General features: G+C 37.2%; 1 protein-coding gene across 3 annotated transcripts; it reads right to left on the reverse strand.

Annotated features, from left to right (window-relative positions):
* Positions 1–233: 233 nt before the first annotated feature.
* On the reverse strand, positions 234–21410 carry LOC131166950 (AT-hook motif nuclear-localized protein 1-like). 3 transcript variants are annotated; one of them, XM_058125612.1, is made up of 6 exons: positions 21010–21410; positions 19977–20415; positions 13382–13449; positions 10103–10234; positions 1249–1410; positions 234–890 (listed from the first exon to the last, which is right to left on the reverse strand). In XM_058125612.1, exons 2-6 carry the CDS (start codon positions 20332–20334, stop codon positions 576–578), a joined length of 1035 nt encoding a protein of 344 aa, XP_057981595.1. In that variant the 5' UTR covers positions 20335–20415; positions 21010–21410; the 3' UTR covers positions 234–575. The 3 variants fall into 3 exon arrangements, with proteins under 3 accessions (XP_057981595.1, XP_057981596.1, XP_057981594.1); XM_058125613.1 differs by having other exon boundaries at positions 20918–21328; XM_058125611.1 differs by having other exon boundaries at positions 21049–21250.
* Positions 21411–22053: the final 643 nt, after the last annotated feature.

Genomic DNA, 22053 nt, shown 5'->3' on the forward strand with positions numbered 1-22053 from the left:
TCTAATCAAATCTTATAGTATATTTTGTATCTAAAATTCAATTTTTTTCACCATGTTTATTTCATACTTCAAATTTAAATGTCGATTTGAAGAAAATTTAATACAACATCATATTATTTATCGTTCAAATTCATACATCTCTATTTAAGGTTTGAACTAGAAGCTCCAAGAGATGCAAAATTTAGAAATCTCAAATTATATACAAAAAGTAAGATGGAGAGTGATGAGAGAAGTTGATATAACAGGGGCCTTTCAAATATAGAGAAAATTGTCAAAATAGTTAAATCCTACAACATAAAAGGCAAACCAGGCAAAATAGCATCCCATAGCCTATGGGTAAACGGCTGCCAAAACCTATGTAAAATTAGCCTACAAAAGGGATGCCCAGCCTGATAACTTGAAATAGTTAAAAACATTGTTGCAATTTGAAAGCTACTTCCTTGATGAAACCTGTAGTTCATAAGATTACAGAATTCAAATGAGAACAGCAAGCCTCGGTACCCAGTCAAAAACCAGCATCTGGGTTCAATCTAACCAGCAAGAGACGGCCTGCACACACAAATGTCAATCCCTATTTAACCTACAGGCAGAGAGATGTTGATATCCGTTGTGGACTTCCTCGAGTCCTGCACAGAGTGCATTGGGGCCCAGTTCTCTCTCCGGAAAGATGAGGAAGAAGCAAAGTTTGGCTTTGGAGTGTTGAAGTTGTTTCTGCCTGATCCAGCAATACCATCCTCTCCCTCTGCACTGGACGTAGGTGCGGCGGCGGCGGTGGCAGCAGTGCCCATGGTAGCAGCAGCAGGAATGGCACTGGCTGGCACAGACTCATTTCTCACCTTCTTTATTTTCTGCTCATGCTGGTTGCTCGGGAGAAAACTCCCAACTACAACCTGATTTATAATATAAGCAAGAGTGAGGCTGTAAGCTGAGGGCAGCATTTCCAGTGGCAGCAGTCCTCAAAATAAGAAACCATAAAAAAGGGGCCAGGGGCTAGCTGGGGAGGAAGAAAACCAACCATAGAAAGCAAAGGGAAAAAAGTATTGCTCTGAAAAATCTATTTGACACAGCCAGGAGGTAGAAAAAGGGAAGAAAATAAAGCTAGCACAAGATTTCACCCTGGCCGCATTCTGCAAGGTTCTTTCAGGGCATTCACTCGCATATCCAAAAATTAAATTGCTTGGGCAAAATCCCACAAATTAAGGAGTGTTGTTGTCTAATTCCTACAGATGAAAAGGGAAAAGAGCTTACCTGTACAGGGCTAGCAGCCACCAAAAGTCCAGCAACTCCTCCCCCAACAACACGGCCATCTGGACTTGCCAAAGAGACACTCAGCCCACCTGCTCTCCCTCTTGTTCCTCCACTCTCGGTAGGAGTGAATGACCCGGTCAAAGAAAGAATTTCAAAGCGACCCTAGAAGAAAAATATGAAGACTTAGGTTCGTGGAAGACGATCAAACCCAATGTAGATTTATTTTTCCAACAGAACCAACCGCCAATATTCAGGAGAATCCATTGAGAACTAAACAATTACTTTCCTCATCTGCTGTGATATGTTGAAGCTCATGCAAAAGAACACAAGCAAATAAATACAGCAATGATCTCTCTAGCTTTCAGAAAACTACAAAAGTTTGGGGTGTACAAAGCACTCATTTTAAAAACATTCAAGAACAATTATTACAAAAAGTATATATAATCCAACAGACCAATGCAATTATAGTGTTTGCCCAAGTCCTCTTGAGAAACCACATTCTTCTCTGATGACTGCCTAGGAGGTGGTTTCCCCAAAAGGCAATTTAGCACTCCAAAGCCCCAAGGCAAGCAGTCTCCTTCATGTAACATGTGGCCTGGGTGGCCACAAAAAGAGAAAGAAACCGGTATATGTAATGCGAAGGGGATCGTGAGAGCAGAAATCATATTTTCCTGCAGTGAAGAGTAGTGAGGAAGTTGTGGCTTTCAGTATGCGCCTATTTCACATAGCATGGATGATGCCCCCACTTGATTAGGGTTTGCTTCTTTATCCAAGTAGGAGAGGTAGATGAGGAGAGGAAACAAAATAGCTCAAGTTGTGGCCCCATAGTGCTTCATCTGGTGCATTTGGAAGAGAAGAAATAAGAGGGTTTTAAAAAGTTCAAACTATTGAGAATTCCACTTGTGAGTTTGTCCCACATTGAAAAATTTGAGTAGATGATGGGTGCTTATATACATGGTTGAGCCCAAGACCCGTCAAGTTGGTGTTCACCAATGTGTATCAAGCCCACACATGGGCTCTTCCGATGTTAATAAGTGGTATCAAAGCCGACAGTTCGTAACTAAGGCCCACTAGCGTCTTACGTGTCAAATTGTATTCCACGTGCCTCCGAACCAATTCTACCTCTTACGTCTTAACCCTATTCGGATTTATCACTAGCCTAGATGATCCTTATTGGCCTCAGCTACACACTTGGTCCTCCAACTATTACCACATTAGGAGAATAGTTTCACATTATTAGCACCAGAGCAGCCCATGAGTGGGCTTGATACACATGGGTGAACACCAACTTGACCCAAAAGTTTAAGCCTATTGGGTCTTGGGCCCAACCATGTATATAAGCACCCATCATCCACTCAATTTTTCCAATGTGGAACAAACTCCCAAGTGGAATCCTCAACAATCTCCCCCTCACTTGTGAGTTCCAACTGTTCCCCCTTGAACGGAAACCATCTCCCTTGTTAGAGTAACCTCAATTCCCCAACAGTTGCTCAAGTGGGCCTTAAGTGCCTCAGATTGCATTCCACGTGCCTCCGAACAAATCTTACCTTCCACGTCTTGACCCTATTCAGATCCATCCCAGGCCTAGATGATCCTTATTGGCCTTGATCACACACTTGGTCCTCCAACTGTTAGCACGTCAGGAGAATTAGCTTTACGTCTCAACTTATTACGATGTCGCTCACTCAGAGTTACCGTCAGCTCTGATACCACTTGCTAGCACCAGAGGAGCCCATGGGTGAGCTTGATTCAAATGGGTGAACATCAACTTGACCCAATAGGCTTAATAGTTCGTAACTCTGGGTGAGCGACATCGTAAAAAGCTGAGACGTGAAGCTAATTCTCCTGACGTGATAACAGTTGGAAGACCAAGTGTGTGGCCGAGGCCAATAAGGATCATCTAGGCTGGGAATGGATCCGAATAGGATCAAGACGTAAGAGGTAGGATTGGTTCGAAAGCATGTGAAATGCAATCCGACGCACGTAAGATGGCAAAGGTAGGCCCACTTAAGCAACTGTTGGGGAATTGGGCTTACTCCCATAAGGGAGATGGTTTCCATTCAAGGGGGAGCAGTTGGAACTCAGTGAGAGCAAGATTGTTGAGAATTCCACTTGTGAATTTGTCTCATATTGAAAAATTCAAGTGGATGATGGGTGCTTATGTACATGGTTGTTCAAGTGGATGATGGGTGCTTATGTACATGGTTGAGCCCAAGACCCAATAAGCCTAAACTTTTGGGTCAAGTTGGTGTTCACCTATGTGTATCAAGCCCCCTCATTGGCTCCTCCAATGCTAACAAAGACTTTCATTTGCAATTTTTTTTTTATATTTTTTCTTGTTTCTTTTCTTGGATATTAGATACCGATGAAATTGTTGGACTCTATCCATGGATTTCCATTTTTTTGCAGCTTGTGTAAAAAGGTTCAAACCCCACCTCCTCCCTCCCTTGTATTTTGAATATAAATGAATTAAACAGCAAAAAACATGGAGAAAAAAAGAACAATACTCCAAAGCCCAAAAAAATTTACCAAAACTACAATATAATCAAAATACTCCTAGCCAAAAACTAAAATCCAAAGTCTAAAATTGAATGTCAAAAATTTTTGACTGCAAATGTCAAGAGCTGGTAGCACCAACACATCCAAAGTTTCTATAAAACTATTTACTGTTAGTGATAATAATAATTTGCATTATAGCAGAGTAGAATAGTCTTTTCTCTTTTATTCTTGTAAACTATACAAGTCATCTTTATCTCTTGTAGAACCCTAATAATTCAATGAAAGCTTTTTCTTTTCCTAATCTTTTGCTCCTCTTTGATTCTATCATGGTATTAGAGCTTTGCTTTATGGAATTTCACATCTTGCCCATTGAGTTCGCGGATCCAACTATGGGATGAGTTGGTTGGGGGTTGCAGGGGGCAGCGCGCCCTTGCTTGGGATTCAAGGTGAAGCCCCAAAAAAAATAAATTTTCGGGTGTCCGTATGGTTCGATTTTGGTTTTCTCGCGATTTCAGGCTATTGGCGAATATGGACATGGTTTGCTTTTGGTTCGAGTTTGACTCGTGATTTGTTGGATTCTTGCTTGGCTCGATATTGGTAGGTTTGATTTCACTTTTGCCATTCTCAGATTAATTTGTTTCTTATATTTTGGGTATATTTATAGTTGTTCGTCATGGCTAGTGAACGGAATGATTCTCTACAATATATTAGTGTGCAGTTGGATGGTAAAAATTATTCTTATTGGAGTTATGTGATGAGAAATTTTTTTAAGAGCAAGAAAATGTGGAGTTATGTCTCGGGTCTAGCTCGTAAACCTGTGGAGGGTGTTAATAAATATGAGGACTTATTGGATGCGTGGAATACTCATAACTCTAAAGTTATTTCTTGGATCAACAATTCTGTTGATAGTCACATTGGGATTCAATTGGCGAAATATGAAACTGCTAAGGAGGTTTGGGACCATTTGGCAAGATTGTATATTCGGTCTAACTTTACTGTTCAGTATCAATTGGAGATGGATATTTGAGCACTTGAACAAAAGATAGGAGTGTTCAAGATTTTTATTCGGCCATGACTGATATTTGGGATCAATTGGATCTCACAGAATCTGTGGAATTACAAAAGTTTGCTCCATATATTTGCTCATAGGAAAGAGCGGCGATTGGTCCAATTTCTGATTGCTCTCTATGATGATTTTGAGGACATTCGTGGATCGATTTTACATCGCGTTCCACTACTTTCAGTTGATTAAGTGGTCAATGAGTTGTTGGCCAAGGAGATTCATCTCAAATCTCATACTGAAAAGGGAACATGTCCCCTATCTGCATCCGTTTTGGTTGTTCCTCGTAAACCACCTTCCTTCGGTCAGAATTGATCTTCACCTCACCCCAACAATGAGGGCAACTTCTGCAAGGAGAAGGGGCATTGGAAGGCTCAGTGTCCAAAATTGTTGAATAAGACTCAAACTTTACAGCCGTGGCGAAATGGAGAAAAGTCATCTCAGCGTTCAGGGGGTCCAATGCCCCAACAGTGGCGACCAGGAGGGCACCAGTCTAATACAGCAATTGTTGCCCCTTCCCTTCATCAGAGAACTCAAGAAATGATTCCTCATTTGATCCTCACATAAGCGCCCTTGCAGAATAGTTTTAGCAGTTTCTTACTTCACAACCATATGCCATGTCCACTCCATCTGCAATAAGTTTGTCATCGTCTACTCCCCCAGGTATATCCTCTTCTTTGTGGGTTTTAGATTCTAGTGCATCTCATCATATGTCCCCTAGATTCTCTTCATTTGCGTCTATAAATCCATCATTTTCTTCAAATTCTATGCTAACTGCTAATGGCACTCCTATGGCTTTAAAGGGTGTTGGTTCTATTTGTACTCATAATTTCTCATTTTCAGATGTTTATTACATTCCTAAACTAACCATGAGTCTTGTCTCTATTGGTCAATTGTGTGATCCATGTTATTCTATTCATATTTCCTCTACTTCTTGTCATGTGCAGGATCCTCAATCTAGGAAGCTGATTGGGATAGGCCGTAGAGAGGGCGGCATGTATGTTTTGGATGAGCTACACGTTCCTGATCATGTGGCAGCATCGGGAGTAGACCTCCCCTAATTCCGATTGGACTCCTCATCTTCTGTTTTTTATTTGTGACATTCTAGACTTGGTCATGTGTCGGCCTCTCGTTTAAAATTTTTGGTATCTAGTGGTGTTTTGGGTGACTTACAGATACATGATATTTCTAATTGTAGTGGTTACAAATTGGCAAAGTTTTCTACATTACCTTTTAATCACATCATGTCTAAGTCCGTTGAACCTTTTGAATTAATTCACTCTGATGTGTGGGGTCCTGCCCCTGTACAAAAGGGGGGTCTAGATATTATGTTTCTTTTATTGATGATTATACTCGGTATTGTTGGGTCTATTTAATGAAGCGTCGATCTGATTTCATCCATATCTATACTGTCTTCCTATCATTTGTTCATACTCAAAACTCTACTGTAGTAAAGTGTTTTTATTTCGATTTGGGTGGGGAGTATACTTCTAAGGCCCTTTCTGAGTTGCTCATCTTTGATGGTACTGTTCATAAATCTTCTTGTAGTGATACTCCTCAACAAAATGGTGTTGCCAAAAGAAAACATCGTCATATTATTGAAACAGCTCGCTCTGTTCTCTTATCTCCTAAGGTTCCTAGTGAATTCTGGGGGGAAGCAGTTCTTACAGTGGTACACTTGATTAATAGAATCCCCACATCCCACAATTCTAGTCTCTCCCCTTGGGAAAAATTATATAGGCCCCCCCTCGATTACTCCTCTCTAAAATTCTTTGGTTGCCTATGTTTTGTCCTTCGTCCTACCATTGAGCGTACTAAATTATCGCCACGTTCTGCCATGTGTGTCTTCCTTGGTTATAGAGAGGGGCATAAGGGTTATAGGTGTTTTGATCCTGTTGCTCAGAAACTATGTCTCTTGTTATGTTGTCTTCCTTGAACACATTCCTTTCTTTACCGTTCCTACTAGCTCTCCTCATATGACGCAACCAGACCTTATTCGTATTGACCATTTCTCTGATAATGAAAATGGTGGCGATGGTGGTGGTGAGAATGATGCCCCTCTTGCAATCCCCCAAGAATCTCTTGTGGTTGTGGATTCTCATCAATCTCGCTATCCCAAGCGTGCTCGGAAGTCCACTCAGTTACTAGATTTTGCTTATTCTTGTTATTCTAGTTCTTTCACTTCCTTTTTAGCAGCTATTCACCCACTTTGTGAGCCTACCTCATATAAGAAGGCTGCTTGTGATCCTCTTTGCCAACAAGCTATGACTAAGGAAATTTCTGTGTTGCATAAAACTCATACTTGGGACTTGGTGTCACTCCCTCTTGGTAAGAAATCAATTGATTCTCGTTGGGTTTACAAAATCAAAATGAATTCAGATGGTTCCAATGAGCGATACAAAGCTCGTTTGCTTGCTAAGGGTTTTAGCCAAGAGTATGGTATGGATTATAAGGAGACTTTTGCCCCAGTTGCCAAGATGACAACTGTTTGTGCTCTTATTGCTGTAGATTCTGTTCGTCAGTGGGCTATTTCTTAGTTGGATATTAAAAATGCCTTCTTGAATGGGGATCTGAAGGAGGAAGTTTACATGGTACCTCCACCTGGTGTCTCTCATAACCTAGGTGAGGTTTGCAAACTCAAGAAGGCTTTATATGGTCTCAAACAAGCCCCTTGAGCTTAGTTTGAGAAGTTTTCGATGGTTGTCACTTCTTTTGGCTTCTCTTCCAATGCTCATGATTCAGCTTTATTTGTTAAGTGTACTTCAGTTGGCCATATTATTCTTTCTTTGTATGTTGATGATATGATTATTATGGGTGATGATGTTGATGGTATTGTGAACTTGAAAAAGATGTTGGCTCAGGAGTTTGACATGAAGGATTTGGGGCCACTCCGCTACTTCTTGGGAATTGAAGTAGCCTACTCCCCCAAAGGTTACTTGGTCTCCCAATTGAAGTATGTTGCAGATATTCTAGACCGCGCTCGTCTCATTGATAGTTGGACTGTTGATACTCCTCTTGAGGTTAATGCCCGCTACACTCCCACTGATGGTATTCCCCTACCTGATCCCACCTTGTATCGTACTATTGTTAGTAGTTTGGTCTATCTGACTATTACTTGCCCAAATATCGTTTATGTTGTCCACATCGTGAGTCAATTTGTTGCTTCACCTACATCTGTGCATTGGTCAACTATTTTGCGCATCTTGCGATATCTTCAAGGGACTCTCTATCAAAGTCTATAAATCTCTTCGACCTCGTCGTTCAAGCTTTGTGCCTACTCTTATGCGGATTGGGAAATTGATCCTACTAAACGAAAATCCACTACTGGCTTTAGCATTTTTTTAGGTGACTGCCTTATTTCTTGGAAAAGCAAGAAGCAAGCAATTGTTTTGCGTTCTTCCACCGAGGCTGAATATCGTGTGATGGCATCTACCACGACTAAGATTGTGTGGTTACGTTGGTTGTTGGCTAATATGGATGTTACATTTTCAGCTCCCACTCCTATATGTTGTGACAATAGGAGTGCTATCCAGATTGCAAGGAATTCAGTGTTTGATGAACTGACCAAACACATTGAAATTGATTGTCATGTCACCAGACACCACCTTCAACAAGGGACTATTACTTTGCCCTTTATTCCCTTCTCCATGCAAGTTGCTAACTTCTTTACGAAGTCCCACACCATCCAGCGCATTAGTTTTTTGGTTGACAAACTCTCGAGGCTTCTTGCTGCTACATCGTGAGTTTGAGGGGGGATGTTAGTGATAATAATTATTTGCATTATATCAGGGTAAAATAGTCTTTTTCTCTTTTATTACTTGTAGGCTATATAAGTCATCTTCATCTTTTGTAGAACCCTAATGATTCAATGAAGGCTTTTTCTTTTCCCAATCTTTTGCTCCTCTTTGATTCTATCATTTGCTACCCAAAAGGAAGAAAAAGAAAGACTAACATCATTACTTAGAGGAACCTAATTGAAAAAAAAAATAAAACTGAGAGTGTTTATGTTGCATGCATGTAGAATGCACTTCCACCTTTGTGCATCCTAAATTCAGAAAAAAAGGTTTTAAATTTTTAAAACCTAACTGAAACATAGCTAGTTTGCATTGCCTTCCACTGGACATGTCCTGGGGCATCAGATTACATGTCCATCACAAAAAAAAAAGCAAACAAGCATAATAATAAAGGAAATTACTATTATCTTACTCGCTGCCAAGAAAAATTACATGATAGAAGAGTTGGTGTTATGCAATTACAGAAGTAGCACTTTCCAAAGAAGACAACACACAAAATAAGGGTCTATTAGGTATTGTTGCTATTTTTTATTTTCTGTTTCTATTTCTCCACAATGAAGTAACATATTATAAGACGTGTTTGTTTATATTGTCAGTTTTCTGTTTCTGTTGCCGGTTTTCAGCTATTTGTCAAAAAACCTAAAACAAGATTTTATGGTTTTCACTTGTTTTGACAACCTGTTGCTAGAAATTTTAATATTCAGAATTATTTTTTTTGGATCAAATTATTCATTTTATACACTTTTAAATTAAAATCAAAACTAAATGATCGTACGAATTTCAATATAATTACAATAAAAATATAAATAAATTTTAAATAATAACAATAAAGCCAATTACAAAATACTTTTACTATTTTTCAATTGTCATTTCCAATTAAATTTTTATTGCAAAGCAAATTTTGAAAATAGAACAATTAAGTAAGATAATTATAATAAATTCTATTTTTATTATAGTAATTTTTAATGTATTTTATGTGTAATTTTATTATTTTAATCATATTTTTTATTATATATTTGATTTAAAGATGAAAATGAGCACTTTATAATTAAGTTTTTAATTTGTACTAGTTTTATAAATATTAATCAAACAGGTTATTGGTTTCTAGTTTTTAGTTTCTATTTCTAGTTTTTGGTTTTTGTTTCTCTAATTCTTGACAATGATACCAAACGACCCCTAAGGGTTTTAGTTAGACGTGGAAGAGCAGCTGACAAGGAGAAGACAGGAGATGAACAGAGATGCTAGTATGCATGCTACATTGTACATAAAAAAGGTATCTACAAGGCCCTTGCTCATAGTAGTGTCTGGGAAAGGCATATGCTACATTATACATTACAATGTACATGCCATTACATGCGGGAATATTTAGTTGTCTCTGTTTATGCTAGGTCAGTTCAAGAATTTGATTCAATCATCCTTAAAGAATTTTATTCAATGTGATCAAACAAAAAGAAGAAAGCAGGAAAAAAGCATTTTTGGGAAAGAATATCAAATGCCACACCTCGTATGTCAAAGTACCCCCAGAAGAGTCAGGTTGACGCAGTGTTACATTTTTAACTACTCCATTAGCAGAAAGGATGCAAGTAGCCCGTGGCCCTTGTTGAGCAAATGAAATAATCTTCATCGTGACATCCTTAAACAGCCAAAGCAAACATGAGTGACTTAAAAACTCATTGTCAAACAATCAATATTGTTAAGAAAGCACTTCATAATTGAATATGAAATGATTTCCCATGATCAAGCTGTGCACAAGGTAATGCATGTTTTGTGTTTGTGCATAAGAAGAAACACTACTCAGCAAGAATGAAGCTGTGTGGGCCCATCCATCACCTTGGGGACCAACACTTCTTCATATTTTAAATGTTAATTCTTGAATTTTACCATTCCATTATCACATGCTGTTCAATCTTCAGACAAAACATGGATTACCTTGCGCCCAGCTCAATCATGGAAAATCATTTCATATTCAATTATGAAGTTCAGCAAGAATGAAGCTGTGTAGGCCCATCCATCACCTCGGGGACCAACACTTCATATTTTAAATGTTTATTCTTGAATTTTACCATTCCATTATTACATGCTGTTCAATCTTCAGTCATATAACAGTACAACAGACAAAGAAAATCCATTATTTGTCTCAAATTGGATTGTAACTAGTCAGACCACAAACCATAGTGAACAAATAGCAGACATGAGTAACTCATAACACAAGCATATATACAAGAACATGCAATTGTTCTCCACCTAAAAATTATTAAATTGATGATCTGCTTAATGTTAAGGAACTTAGCAGTTTTCCTATTTTAAAAATTGAAATAGAAATTTTTAACTTTATTCGACAATTAATAGGTTATATCTTCTACTTTGTTTTCAATGCAACATCTGCATCTTAAATTTCATTACTATGAAAAAACGGCATTCCAAGGGTTTTAAGAGAGGTCAGCTATTCCTTCTCTTCTCTAACCCCTCTCTGCACCCTTTCTTTCCTTTTCCCCAGGCAGGGCATGCTCTACACATTGATTGTCATACATATCATTCCTTGAGGATGGGCCTTGGATCAATGGTAAGGTTGCTCCTTTGTGAGCGGTTGGTCATGGATTCGAGTCCAAGGAAACAGTCTTTCTGCATAAAAGTAGGGGTAAGACTGCGTACACTGTGACGACCCTCCCCTTACCCTTGCAAAGCGGGGAGCTTTATGGCCTGGGGACGCCCTTCTATATCATTCCCTGCAAGAACTTGAAAATATGTGGGCTAATAAGCCCAGTATTCTCCTCTTTACACAACTGTGGAATTAGCATTTATAAAATTCTAATCTTTTTAACCCTTAATCCTCTGTGGAGATTCGCTGAAACACCAAGGGACAGCGACACTAGTACTAATGATGAATGGAAAAAAAATGCAGAGTAATTAGATGTTCATTAGTTTTTTTCCCAGATAAGAAACAACCTTAGTAAATAAAACAAATAAAGCAAAGACTGCATGGAAAAGAACAGGGCCAAAGAAACCAAGAGAGTCATGGACAACATTGATAAGAATGAAAATAAATGTAACAGAGTATTCCTAGTACAAGACTCGTCAGTGGAAACTCCGCTTTTGGCTAAGATAGTCGCCTCTTCAATAGCACTCAAGCAAACCCACTGAAATTAAAGAAAACCAATCTCCCCCACGACATGCCAACAAAACCAAATTAGTCCACCTTCCAACAAAATGATCATGACATATCATGAAAGTTTATCTTCCTTGATCAAGTTTTGTATAACTTTCTGAGAAGCTCAGAAGTAATTGAAAATGTAAAAAAGTCCTGCATAATAATTCTTAATAAATAAGTTCATAAATCAAAAATCAATTCCAATAGTAATCGAGAAAACTCCAAAATCACACAAAGTTATCGTGCTCTTTGTTTTTATCATCCATGATTCCAAGTTAGATATGATCTGTGAATTCGAACCCTGAACACTGAAAATATGTTTGACTTCCTGAAAGTTTGGTAAACTTTGGGAATAATACTGGGCATGCGAATGAAAGTTGTCGAGTAAAAAACTTACCTAGGGGGAAAGATTTAGACTCATTCCAGTCTACGTGGTTCCAATTTTGTCACAAAACATTAATATTGAACCCAATACTTCGCATGGATCAAACTGAAACCTTAAATAATTTTTGCTTTAATTCTGATGGACCAAAATCTTAATAGCATGTGATAGCAAAAGCAATGGAAGACAAAAGTGACTTGCATAATTCAGTTTCCACCAACTGTTTCTTTGTTTCCCTCCATCTTTCTCCTTAAAGCAAATATAAATACTACATTTTACCTAAAAACACAGTTGTTGCCTAAGCTACATAAGATTAAATTACATTTTCAAGTGGCGCATGAGAGGTGGCATCCTTAGAGACCATACAAGTTCTTTTGTGTTTGGTTTTTCAAAATATTTTGATTCTTGTTCAAATAATGAAGCTGAATTGAGAGCTGTGTTGGAGGGAATAAAGATTTGCAAACATTTGGGTCATACTAGTATTAATATTGAATGTGACTCGAAGATTGTTGTAAATTGGATAAGATCAAGTAGGTGCTCCTTATGGTATTTACAGGATTTTTGGGAGCAGCTGATTGATTTATTGGAGGGAGTAGACTTTTCAATAAAGCATTGGTATAGAGAAGGAAATAAAGTGGCATATGTCTTGACTCGTCAAGGTGCTAGGGGGAGGAATAGGTTGTTTACAAATAGTAGTCAACTCCCTAGAGTTATCAATGGGTTATATAAATTGGAGAAGATGGGTACGGCTTATATGAGGTATGTTTAGCTGATTTTCTGTTGGTTTTGGTCTATACTTTATGTTGTTTATCTTTTGTTTGTTTTGTTGTGTGATATTTGTTTTATAGGTTCTTGTTTTGTTTTGATTTGATTGGACTAGTAATCCTATTTTGGCTAATTTTGTGTTGTTATTTGGGAGGCCTTTAAAGTTTTGTCTTTTGTTTCTCCCTTTGATTATCTTGTAACCACGGTATTCTTCCGCCAAAAGTGAGGATTTATCAATAAATAAATGGAGGTGCCGCCCTTCTTAAAAAAAAAGTGGCGCATGAGAAGAACACAACAAAAATAGAAATGAAAATCGAAAAGGAAAAATTGCCACATGTTTGAAAGAATTACAAAGTAATATGTAGTTTTGCACAATGCTTTGATAGTCATGAGAAAGAAATACTCTCTCTCTCTCTCTGCACTCCTGCGTCTATACGCGCCTGCATGTGCATGCACACGCGTGAGCGGATGAGAATGAAACATACCTCATCAGCATTAACAGTGACAATATGGGGTGTGAAATTTGTGCCAGCTGGACATGCAACCCAATCACCTACAATGCCACAAGCTAAAGAACATTAATATAAATTTGAAACTATGAGCATTAAATTTTTGGGATACAATCCATTTCTTAATGCAAGCAACAAAATATATATATAGCATGTCAAATTTCAAATGGGAAATGATACAGAAATCAAATGCATTGCCAATTTTCCATAATGATATTCTATGGAATATAGAACAATAAACATGCCACAAGATACATGCAAAATTTGTAGTTTTAACCTTTAATACTTTACTTTTTAAGAAAAAATAATTTAAAAGCACTGATTCATTGGTTTGGTGGCATGTGCTGTGCAATATAAAATTTCATTTTGAAACTTGGGATCTCAAAACACATTTAGAGTGTCAAAGGTTGGCTTATAGTGTCAACACAATCAGTACAACGGTGTGGGACTATTTATTGTTGAGGCTTGATATTCATTGTCGATACACAACCTAACAGGTTAAGCTTTTAGATAAAGTGGTAGCCAAACACATTATAAGAGCTGTGGTTGCCAAGAGGTCCAGGGCTTTAGTCTTGTTACCAGCGTTTATTGTGTGGCGTTTATTGTGTAGTAAGTCAAAATTATCTGATTCCCTAAAATGGGTGTTATCAATCATTTTATGATTTTATTTTTCATAGAAGAGAACTAAAAACTTGTATAGCTGACTATAGTTAGTACTTAGTACTAGAGTACAAATAATCAACTGAATTTGTACAAATTTAAATTTAAAATATGACAAGCATTTTGAAATTCTAACTGGGAAAAAAAAAACCTTACATGGACAGATGGCGCCATGTACAATTAAAAACACACCATTCCTGTCACCGTATCTGTATTTATCACGTAACTAGGACCTATTAATCACTCAAAATCATTCAAAATCCAAGGATATGATTGGTTGTTTGAAATGTGACAAGGTTAGAATGTCTAACCTAATAATTTCTCCATGTTTTTTGTAAGTAGGACCTGCATTTTCCTGCAAGCAGGTCCCACTAGTATGAAAAATGCTTGCAAGTACAATGGGATTGGTGCATTATTAATCCTATGCGTTCCCCAACTTATGCAAGTTTTTTCTCGGTTTTTGTTTTGTCTACTCTTTAGCGACCAATCTGACGAAATTCATGCTTTGAGCATATATATATTGAAAGCGTTTTCTGATGCCAAATTTGAATAAATGAAATTTGATACTCGGACACAGCATGAACATCAATCTGTTGCACTTCCCATATCCTAGTTTCAGACACGCTTTTGCATACATTTCCTGCCATCTAGAATTCATTTCACCATCTTATTCAAAATACAAAATGGAAACTATAACAATACATGGTTAGGGTAAGACAATTAAATAACTATTATTAGAAAAACAATTACTCATTTTGACATTAGACTCCAACTACTTTGTAGGGGTTGATGAAAACAACTTGCTTCAAACTATTGTCCAGTTTATAAAGTGCCTGTGCCATTGGGGGTGTGGGGATGCAAGCTGCACATAGTTACCTCCATGCTTGGAGAGAGTATTTACATGACTTGAGTCTGACCTTTAGTTTTGGTTCTAAAACCGCTACATTCACTGCACACGAAGGTACCTAGAGAACAGAAAAATATATGCTAGTTGTATCCATATATTTTCACTACAAATCAAAGTCACAAAAAGACGACTAGACACGTAAAATTAAACCTAAAAACTATCATGTTGTGAACTAAGGTGATATTTTAACAGGCAGAAGATTCTAATTTTCCAGTCTCAAAGATCGGATTCACTTAATACTTTTAAGTGTTTTCCTAGGTTTTTTAATTGCTCTAACCTGGCTTGTGAAAACCCATTGCGTTTGAAGAGCGGGGAAAGCATAGGTGCAACATACTTCGCACTGAAATATTTAGTCCGACTCTAGACCTTTTGGTCAAAGAAGCTCTTATGCCATGACAAAAAACTGAGTCACCTAAAAGCTTAAGCTATTAGGTGAGGCAACACATGTCCTCTAATGCGGAAGCCCTTCACATCTTGCGCTGAGATTTTATTTTAATTAGACGCTAAGGGGGAGGAAGGATTGAATTCTAGACCTTTTAGTCAAAGAGGCTCCTATACCATGTCAAAAAAAAAATTCTAACTAAAAGCACTATTAAATGAGGCTCTAGGAACTTTTATTTATCTTTTTATTTGTTCTTTTTTGGGTGGCCCCAGGGGGGGGGGGGGGGGTTCTACTAGTGGCCTGCTGGCCAAAGCAAAATAAAAAATAAAACATTATCACAAGATACAATGTCAGAAAGAAACCTCCATTAAGTCTAGGAATGGTTTTTCATCACTCTTAACATACAGCTCAAGGTATATAGCAAGAAGAAGAAAGCAAAAATGCAAAGAATTTATAAAATTCCAAAAATGATGACATCAAATCTACATGAACATGTTAAAATAACAAAGAGCTGAAATGGCACCTTCTTAAATTATAACAAAGTTAATTTCAAATCTCATTTTCTTATAACACATGCTAAATGTAGTTCAAAGAGAAAGTCCAAAACATGTCATCAAATACTGGATCCCTAGATATGCTCTTTCATAAATACAAAGTCATCAATTTTATAGTAAAGGTGATAATTGCAAGACAAGTTTGTTTTTACATTTCCAGTAGAAAACTCATGGAAAAACATAGTTATTGACTTGGAAAACCACACTAATGCTCTGTTAAAGGTTAGGACAAATTATCAGTCTTCTCTATTAAACTCGTGATCATCCATGGAAAAAAACTAAGGCATCCCATTTAATCTATTTCTAAGATTTTTATCTACAAAAGAGAACTTCGGATCTCAATAATTTGTTTGTGCCTGTGCATACGACCATGTGTGTGTGCCCATGCATATGTGCTTGTGTTATCACGCGTGGGTGGGACTAGTGTAAGTCAAGCACACAAACATGCCCACATACACCAAGTAAACATAAGAATATCTCACGAGACTGAACTTCAAACCTTTGCTTCGTAAGGCACGATCCATTGCCGATTTGCTTGGTATGGAGGCTATGATTTGGGTAAAGGCCTGATATTCATTGTTGGCCCGCACCCTAACATCTTAAGCCTTTAGCTAAAGTGGTAGTCTAACATGATATCAAAGCCAAGTTTGCAGGAGGTCTTGGGTTCTAGTCTTCTTGCCCACATTTATTACTTATTTTTTAAGAATTATCTAACAATTTCACATATCTTCATTCATATTTTTCTAATATTTCTTTCCCTTCACAATGGATTTGCTTCCTATTGATGTACAAAGAAGTTCAATTCAATTCATTAAAAAACCCTTTGGGACTTTGTATGCTATGGATGTAGGTCAATGCCTAAACAATGTTATCTTTTGTCTTTCCTTCTCAACTATATTTTTCTTTTTTATTTGTGACTTTGACATCTTTTCTGCCTATAATTTTCTTTTTAAATTTTAAAATTCATATTAATTTGTTTTGTAGAATATAAAATCAAAAGGGCCAAACAGATATAAATAACAAGTCTTCTAACAAAAGGACCCTTCAATTTTGCATTAGAAAGCTCAACATCCTAAATAATTTCTTTTATTTTTTCCCTTAGAAATAGTCCAACCATATGTTATTTTTGAGATTTTTATTATTTATTTAAAGATTTAATGTTATTTTTTCCTCTTTACATGTTTCATCATTTAGACTCAGTGAAATGAAGCCTATACAAAGGCTTATTTGTTTACTTTGAATTTTGAGAAGAAAATTTGGGAATTAAGAACAATAATTGGTTTTTTTTTCCCCTTCATTCAATTTATCTTCTTTTCTCTTTTAATTTTTTATTTTCGTTTTATCTTCCTCTGTTTTCTTTCTGGTCAATCAGTCCTGCATCACCTTCCCAACCATGAAAAGGCTATCACATAACGGCTACCGCTGGTGATATCCACATCTGACTTTATTCATCTGCTTTTAATCCCTTTTGTCGTATTTTACATGTTCATATATTTTTAGGGCCGGGGGCGGGGGCGGGGGCGGCCGCGGGGGGGGGGGGGGGGGGGGGGGGGGGGGGAAGTGCACTCTAGAATCATTGCAGTGGAGGATTCAATACTGCGACCATTGCAATCAAATCACCATGGGCAAAATTTTTTCAAAGAAATCATAATTTAGAAGTTTTGATCACACACACACACACACATATATATATATATATATATATATATTTTATCATTTATTCCACATCGAGTTTTTGAACATCAAAGAGAATAGTGAGAATTTGGCAATTTCAGTCTCAATTAATCCCCGAATTTTCAATTTTGGTAACTTTGGCATTTTATTTATTCTTTCAAATACCAACTTGAGGCAATCATTCAGATTGGAAAAAAGATAGCTAAACTTTTCCATTATAGAACTCTAGTATCTTATTTGCAAGATAATTCTATGATTTTCATCCATCTCAAAAATCAGATATCTTTGATTTCAAATACTTTTCTTTGTAATTTTCAATTTCTCTTTCCTAAAATTGTTTATGTTTTATCCACATAAGGATAAAAAATCAATTTAAATGTTTCGTGGACAAAGCATGATGTCACAATCCCATATTGGATGTGTACTAAAGAGATCTTGGTCATACAAGGATGGTTTAGGCTATCACAATGTGAGACACCTTTTATGGGAAAAAACCATGATGGTCAGTGGGCCAAAACGAAAAATACCTCACTAACATTGGACCAAGACTGTTACATTTGGTATTAGAGCCACCATGGGAGATCCTACATAGAGGTATAGGCAACTCTGACGAGATCAAAAAAGAGAGCCTATCATGACCCACATTGAATGTATATTGGAGAGATCTTGGGCATATAAAGATGGTTTAGGATTTAACTATGTGACGTGCATTTTTATAGGACAAAACTATGATGCTCAATGTTCCAAAATGGATAATATCTCACTAGAATTGGGCCAAGAACGTTACAATAATGGCTGAATCACTTGATTTTTCCCATATACTCCTCATCATTAAGTCATTAACTCTTATAAGTTTGCATATCTAGTATAGTAGTAAATCTACTACCTACTCTATTTTACTTGAGATAATGACTCCAATAAATGCAGGCATTGAAAAAACTAATCACTTAAATTAACATGATGACTCTAAGAAAAACAACAAATGATCCAAAAATCTATGCACACAACCATAGCACTGGTGATGACAACGTTCACATACAACATCACTGAATGCATCCAAGAACTTTACTCCTTTTTGAGAAACCTGCTACTGTGCACACAATTAATTTGGAGCCGCGGCATTAGACTTACATGAACTTTCGTAGACTCAGACAAGTCAAATTCACTGTCAAAGTAACAAAGGTTACTGTGAGTTTTAAGTTTGAGGCCTAGTAAAAGTTGAGTTGAATTAATCACTTGGATTTAATTCTTGCATTCCTATATAAATTAATTTTGCATTTAATTTATGACTCAACATTTAACTTTCAAACTTAGTTGGATTTGGATTGATATGGAAGCCGCACAAATGAGCATCAGGAGCCAACCCATGGAAGTAACTTCCAAAGATTTGTGTGAATTAAATAATAAAGCAAAATAATTATCTGCATGGAACCAGAGCATATTCCTACAGGAATGCACAAACAAAAACATAAAGAAGAAAGATTCACAAGTCATAGCTCAATAAGCTACTGCAAATCTTAAGACGCTGCACAGAGGACACTACGGCGTAGATGAGAACTCAAGCCCATGATATGTAGCCATACGCCTCTGCATGACCAAAGGATTGGTTAGTATCCAAGTAATGGTCTTTGTGTGCTTAGGCTCCACTTGAGAATTCAGAAGTATTAATTTTCCTAGAACGTCCAGAGGATCAGTAATAACAAACATCTGAAAGGCATTTCACTAATTTAGAATTTCATTAGAAGTAACTATAAAGCCATGCCATATCACCTTTTATCACTTCGGTTGAGCACCAAGAAGCCAACTGTTTGTCCAACTTTATCAGGTTTGAACACCTGAGAAGGCACAGAATTTCTTCATCTTTAGACTAGTCTGCCGGAAATCTGGCACCTTTGATCTATTCAGTTTTTTTTTTTGTTTTTTTTCCTGCTGTCTCAGAGCATTTCATCCTTGCCCTTTGGGGAAAAAGCAAAGAAGAGATTTAGGCCAGAAGAGGATATACCTCAGTCTCACGCTAACCCCACAAAAAACCCACTTTTTTTTTTTTTTTTTTTTCTTTTTCTCCCTTTAAACAGAACCAATACTTGTACATTCAGCAAGAGCATCTGATAAGAAGGCCCCACTCAAAATCCAGCTAGCATCATAAACATCCCAAATGCAGAGCTCAAATTTGAAATATAAGGACTAATTCCAACATGAACAAACAGAAAATGACCATGCACGCTGCAAGATCTCAAAATTTATAGCAAATGTAGGGACAATAGTAAATTCAAACAGAGTCATCATCATAGCCATACCCATCTTATAATAGTAACAAATCATCATACTATAAAAGAACAAACAGACTGATATCTGACATCATATAAAATGGCAGTGGAATTAGCATCCCGTTACCTAAACTCTCTGATTGCATTGCCTTATGCTGCTTGCTCTCAAACCCGAGAGCCCGGGCTTTGCCCCGTTTTCCAGGCATCGGAAAATTGAGGCCAGGTGGGGCGGAGGAGGAGAGGGGCAGTGGGGACAATGCCATGTTGACAGTTCCATCTGGACCGTACTTCCTGGGTCTACCTCTCTTCTTCTTCCCTAGAGTAGCTGCTGATCCTACTCCCGGACTGGGTTGTGGGGCGGGAACTGGAGCTGGAGCTCCAGCTACCTGGCTAGGGTTTTCGCTCCTGGCCGCCACATGATAGTTGGACGGAGCTTCTGCTCCTATCACCGTCACTCCAGCACTCATCCCTTCCCTTGCTTCCATGCTTAATCTGCAGGATGCTTCCCTTCTCTGAACTGAAGAGGATTACTGAGCTAAATGGTCCAGTTTTGGCAGAACAACCACCTACAAGTACAACACAGAAATCCATGAAAATTCAGGAAAAAAGAAAAAACCCAAACACAAAATCTGAACATCAACCCCCTTCCCCCTCCCCCTACATTTAAAAAAAAAAAAAAAAAATGTGGCATTTACTTCAGATACAGTAAAGAAAAAAAAAATAAACGAGAGATATTCACTAAAGGGTTAGATTAGACTCCTGCAAGTAAAAACACGTCAAGAAGAAGAAACTCTAAACTTCTTTTCTCTCCAGAAAATATAATTTTATATATATATATATATATATATATATATATATATTAAAGCTAAAATCACCAAAAAAAATAGACCTGCTTCAATATAAACAGTTTCTTCAATCTTCAAACATATATCAAAGCATGCAACTCAAAGCACACACCCAACAAAAATCCATTAAACAAAAAAGATCAAAAACACAGTGTGAATCTATATCAAGCTCATCAACATTTTTTTTTTTCAAAAAAAAAAACTTCTAAAGATCACGTCTTACCCCCATAAAACCCACAATAAAAAAAGAAGAAGAAGCTTCAAAATCAAACAGAGAAAAATATCAAAAATAAAATCAGAGGCGAAAAACCCAACTTCAAACTCTAAATCTTCCTCATCTCCAAAAATCATGACCTGCAACGGAGAAATGGGCTCTTCGTGAACTCAACTCCAACTGAGATTCTTCAGCGTCAAGACTTACCACAGATTTACAAAACACCAAATCAAAATATAAAAATATATTTAAAAAAATAAAAACCACCAACCCCACAATCACTCGCCCGAAAACAAAAGCAGCAAAAAAAAAAAGAGAGAGAGAGAGAGAGTAAGTAAAAACAAAAGGCGTTTTAATTTTCAGGCAAAATAAAACAAAACCAGTTTTCGGGTTGCCCGGTTTTTCGGTAGAGGTCTTCACACAGACCAGTTGAACAATACAAGTAAAATACCCAAAGAGCGTGAAAATAAAATAATAATAATAAATCATATATTATTTGTTTATTTTTAGATCTGCGCCCAAAGAAAAAAATTATATTTAAGTTATTGAAATTAATTAAGTCTGGAGCCCCAAAATTACAATTTGGCTAATTGAAATCTTCACGTCCGCGAAAAGAAAAATGATTTAAATGAAGGGTAAACTGGTAAATTGACCCGTGGATAAGAGAGCAATAACAGGTAGAAGAGTAAATGCATTCTTTTACAATTTTTTGGGTTTACTTGAGGAAAAAAAAAAGGTGCCCGCAATGAGGAAAAGTGGAAATGGGTTTTTGTCTTTTATGGCAAGTGCAGCGTGACGAGGAAGAAATTATACCCTTGTAAGTTGGAGTAATTACTAGGCGTGACACTGGAAGTACGGTTTCTTATCTGGACAATCACATACCTAAATTCGAGTGGAGTTGATTGGCTTACATGCTGGTGATGGGAATGGGTGAAGGGTGTAATGTGATTGGGGGATGGGGTGTGCTGGCACGGCACACCCACAACAGCCTGCGAGAAAGGAAGTTCCCGTTTTAGGAAATTTTTGACTTTCTCCACACGTGGGGAACATGCAGCAGCCTTGTTCCTACTTTCTACTATATCGCTTATTTAATTTGTAAAATATAAATCTTAAAATTTTTTATTGATACGTTTTATTCTTCATTT

Source organism: Malania oleifera, chromosome 10 (assembly GCF_029873635.1).
Source record: "Malania oleifera isolate guangnan ecotype guangnan chromosome 10, ASM2987363v1, whole genome shotgun sequence".
NCBI classification, from domain to species: Eukaryota; Viridiplantae; Streptophyta; class Magnoliopsida; order Santalales; family Ximeniaceae; genus Malania; species Malania oleifera.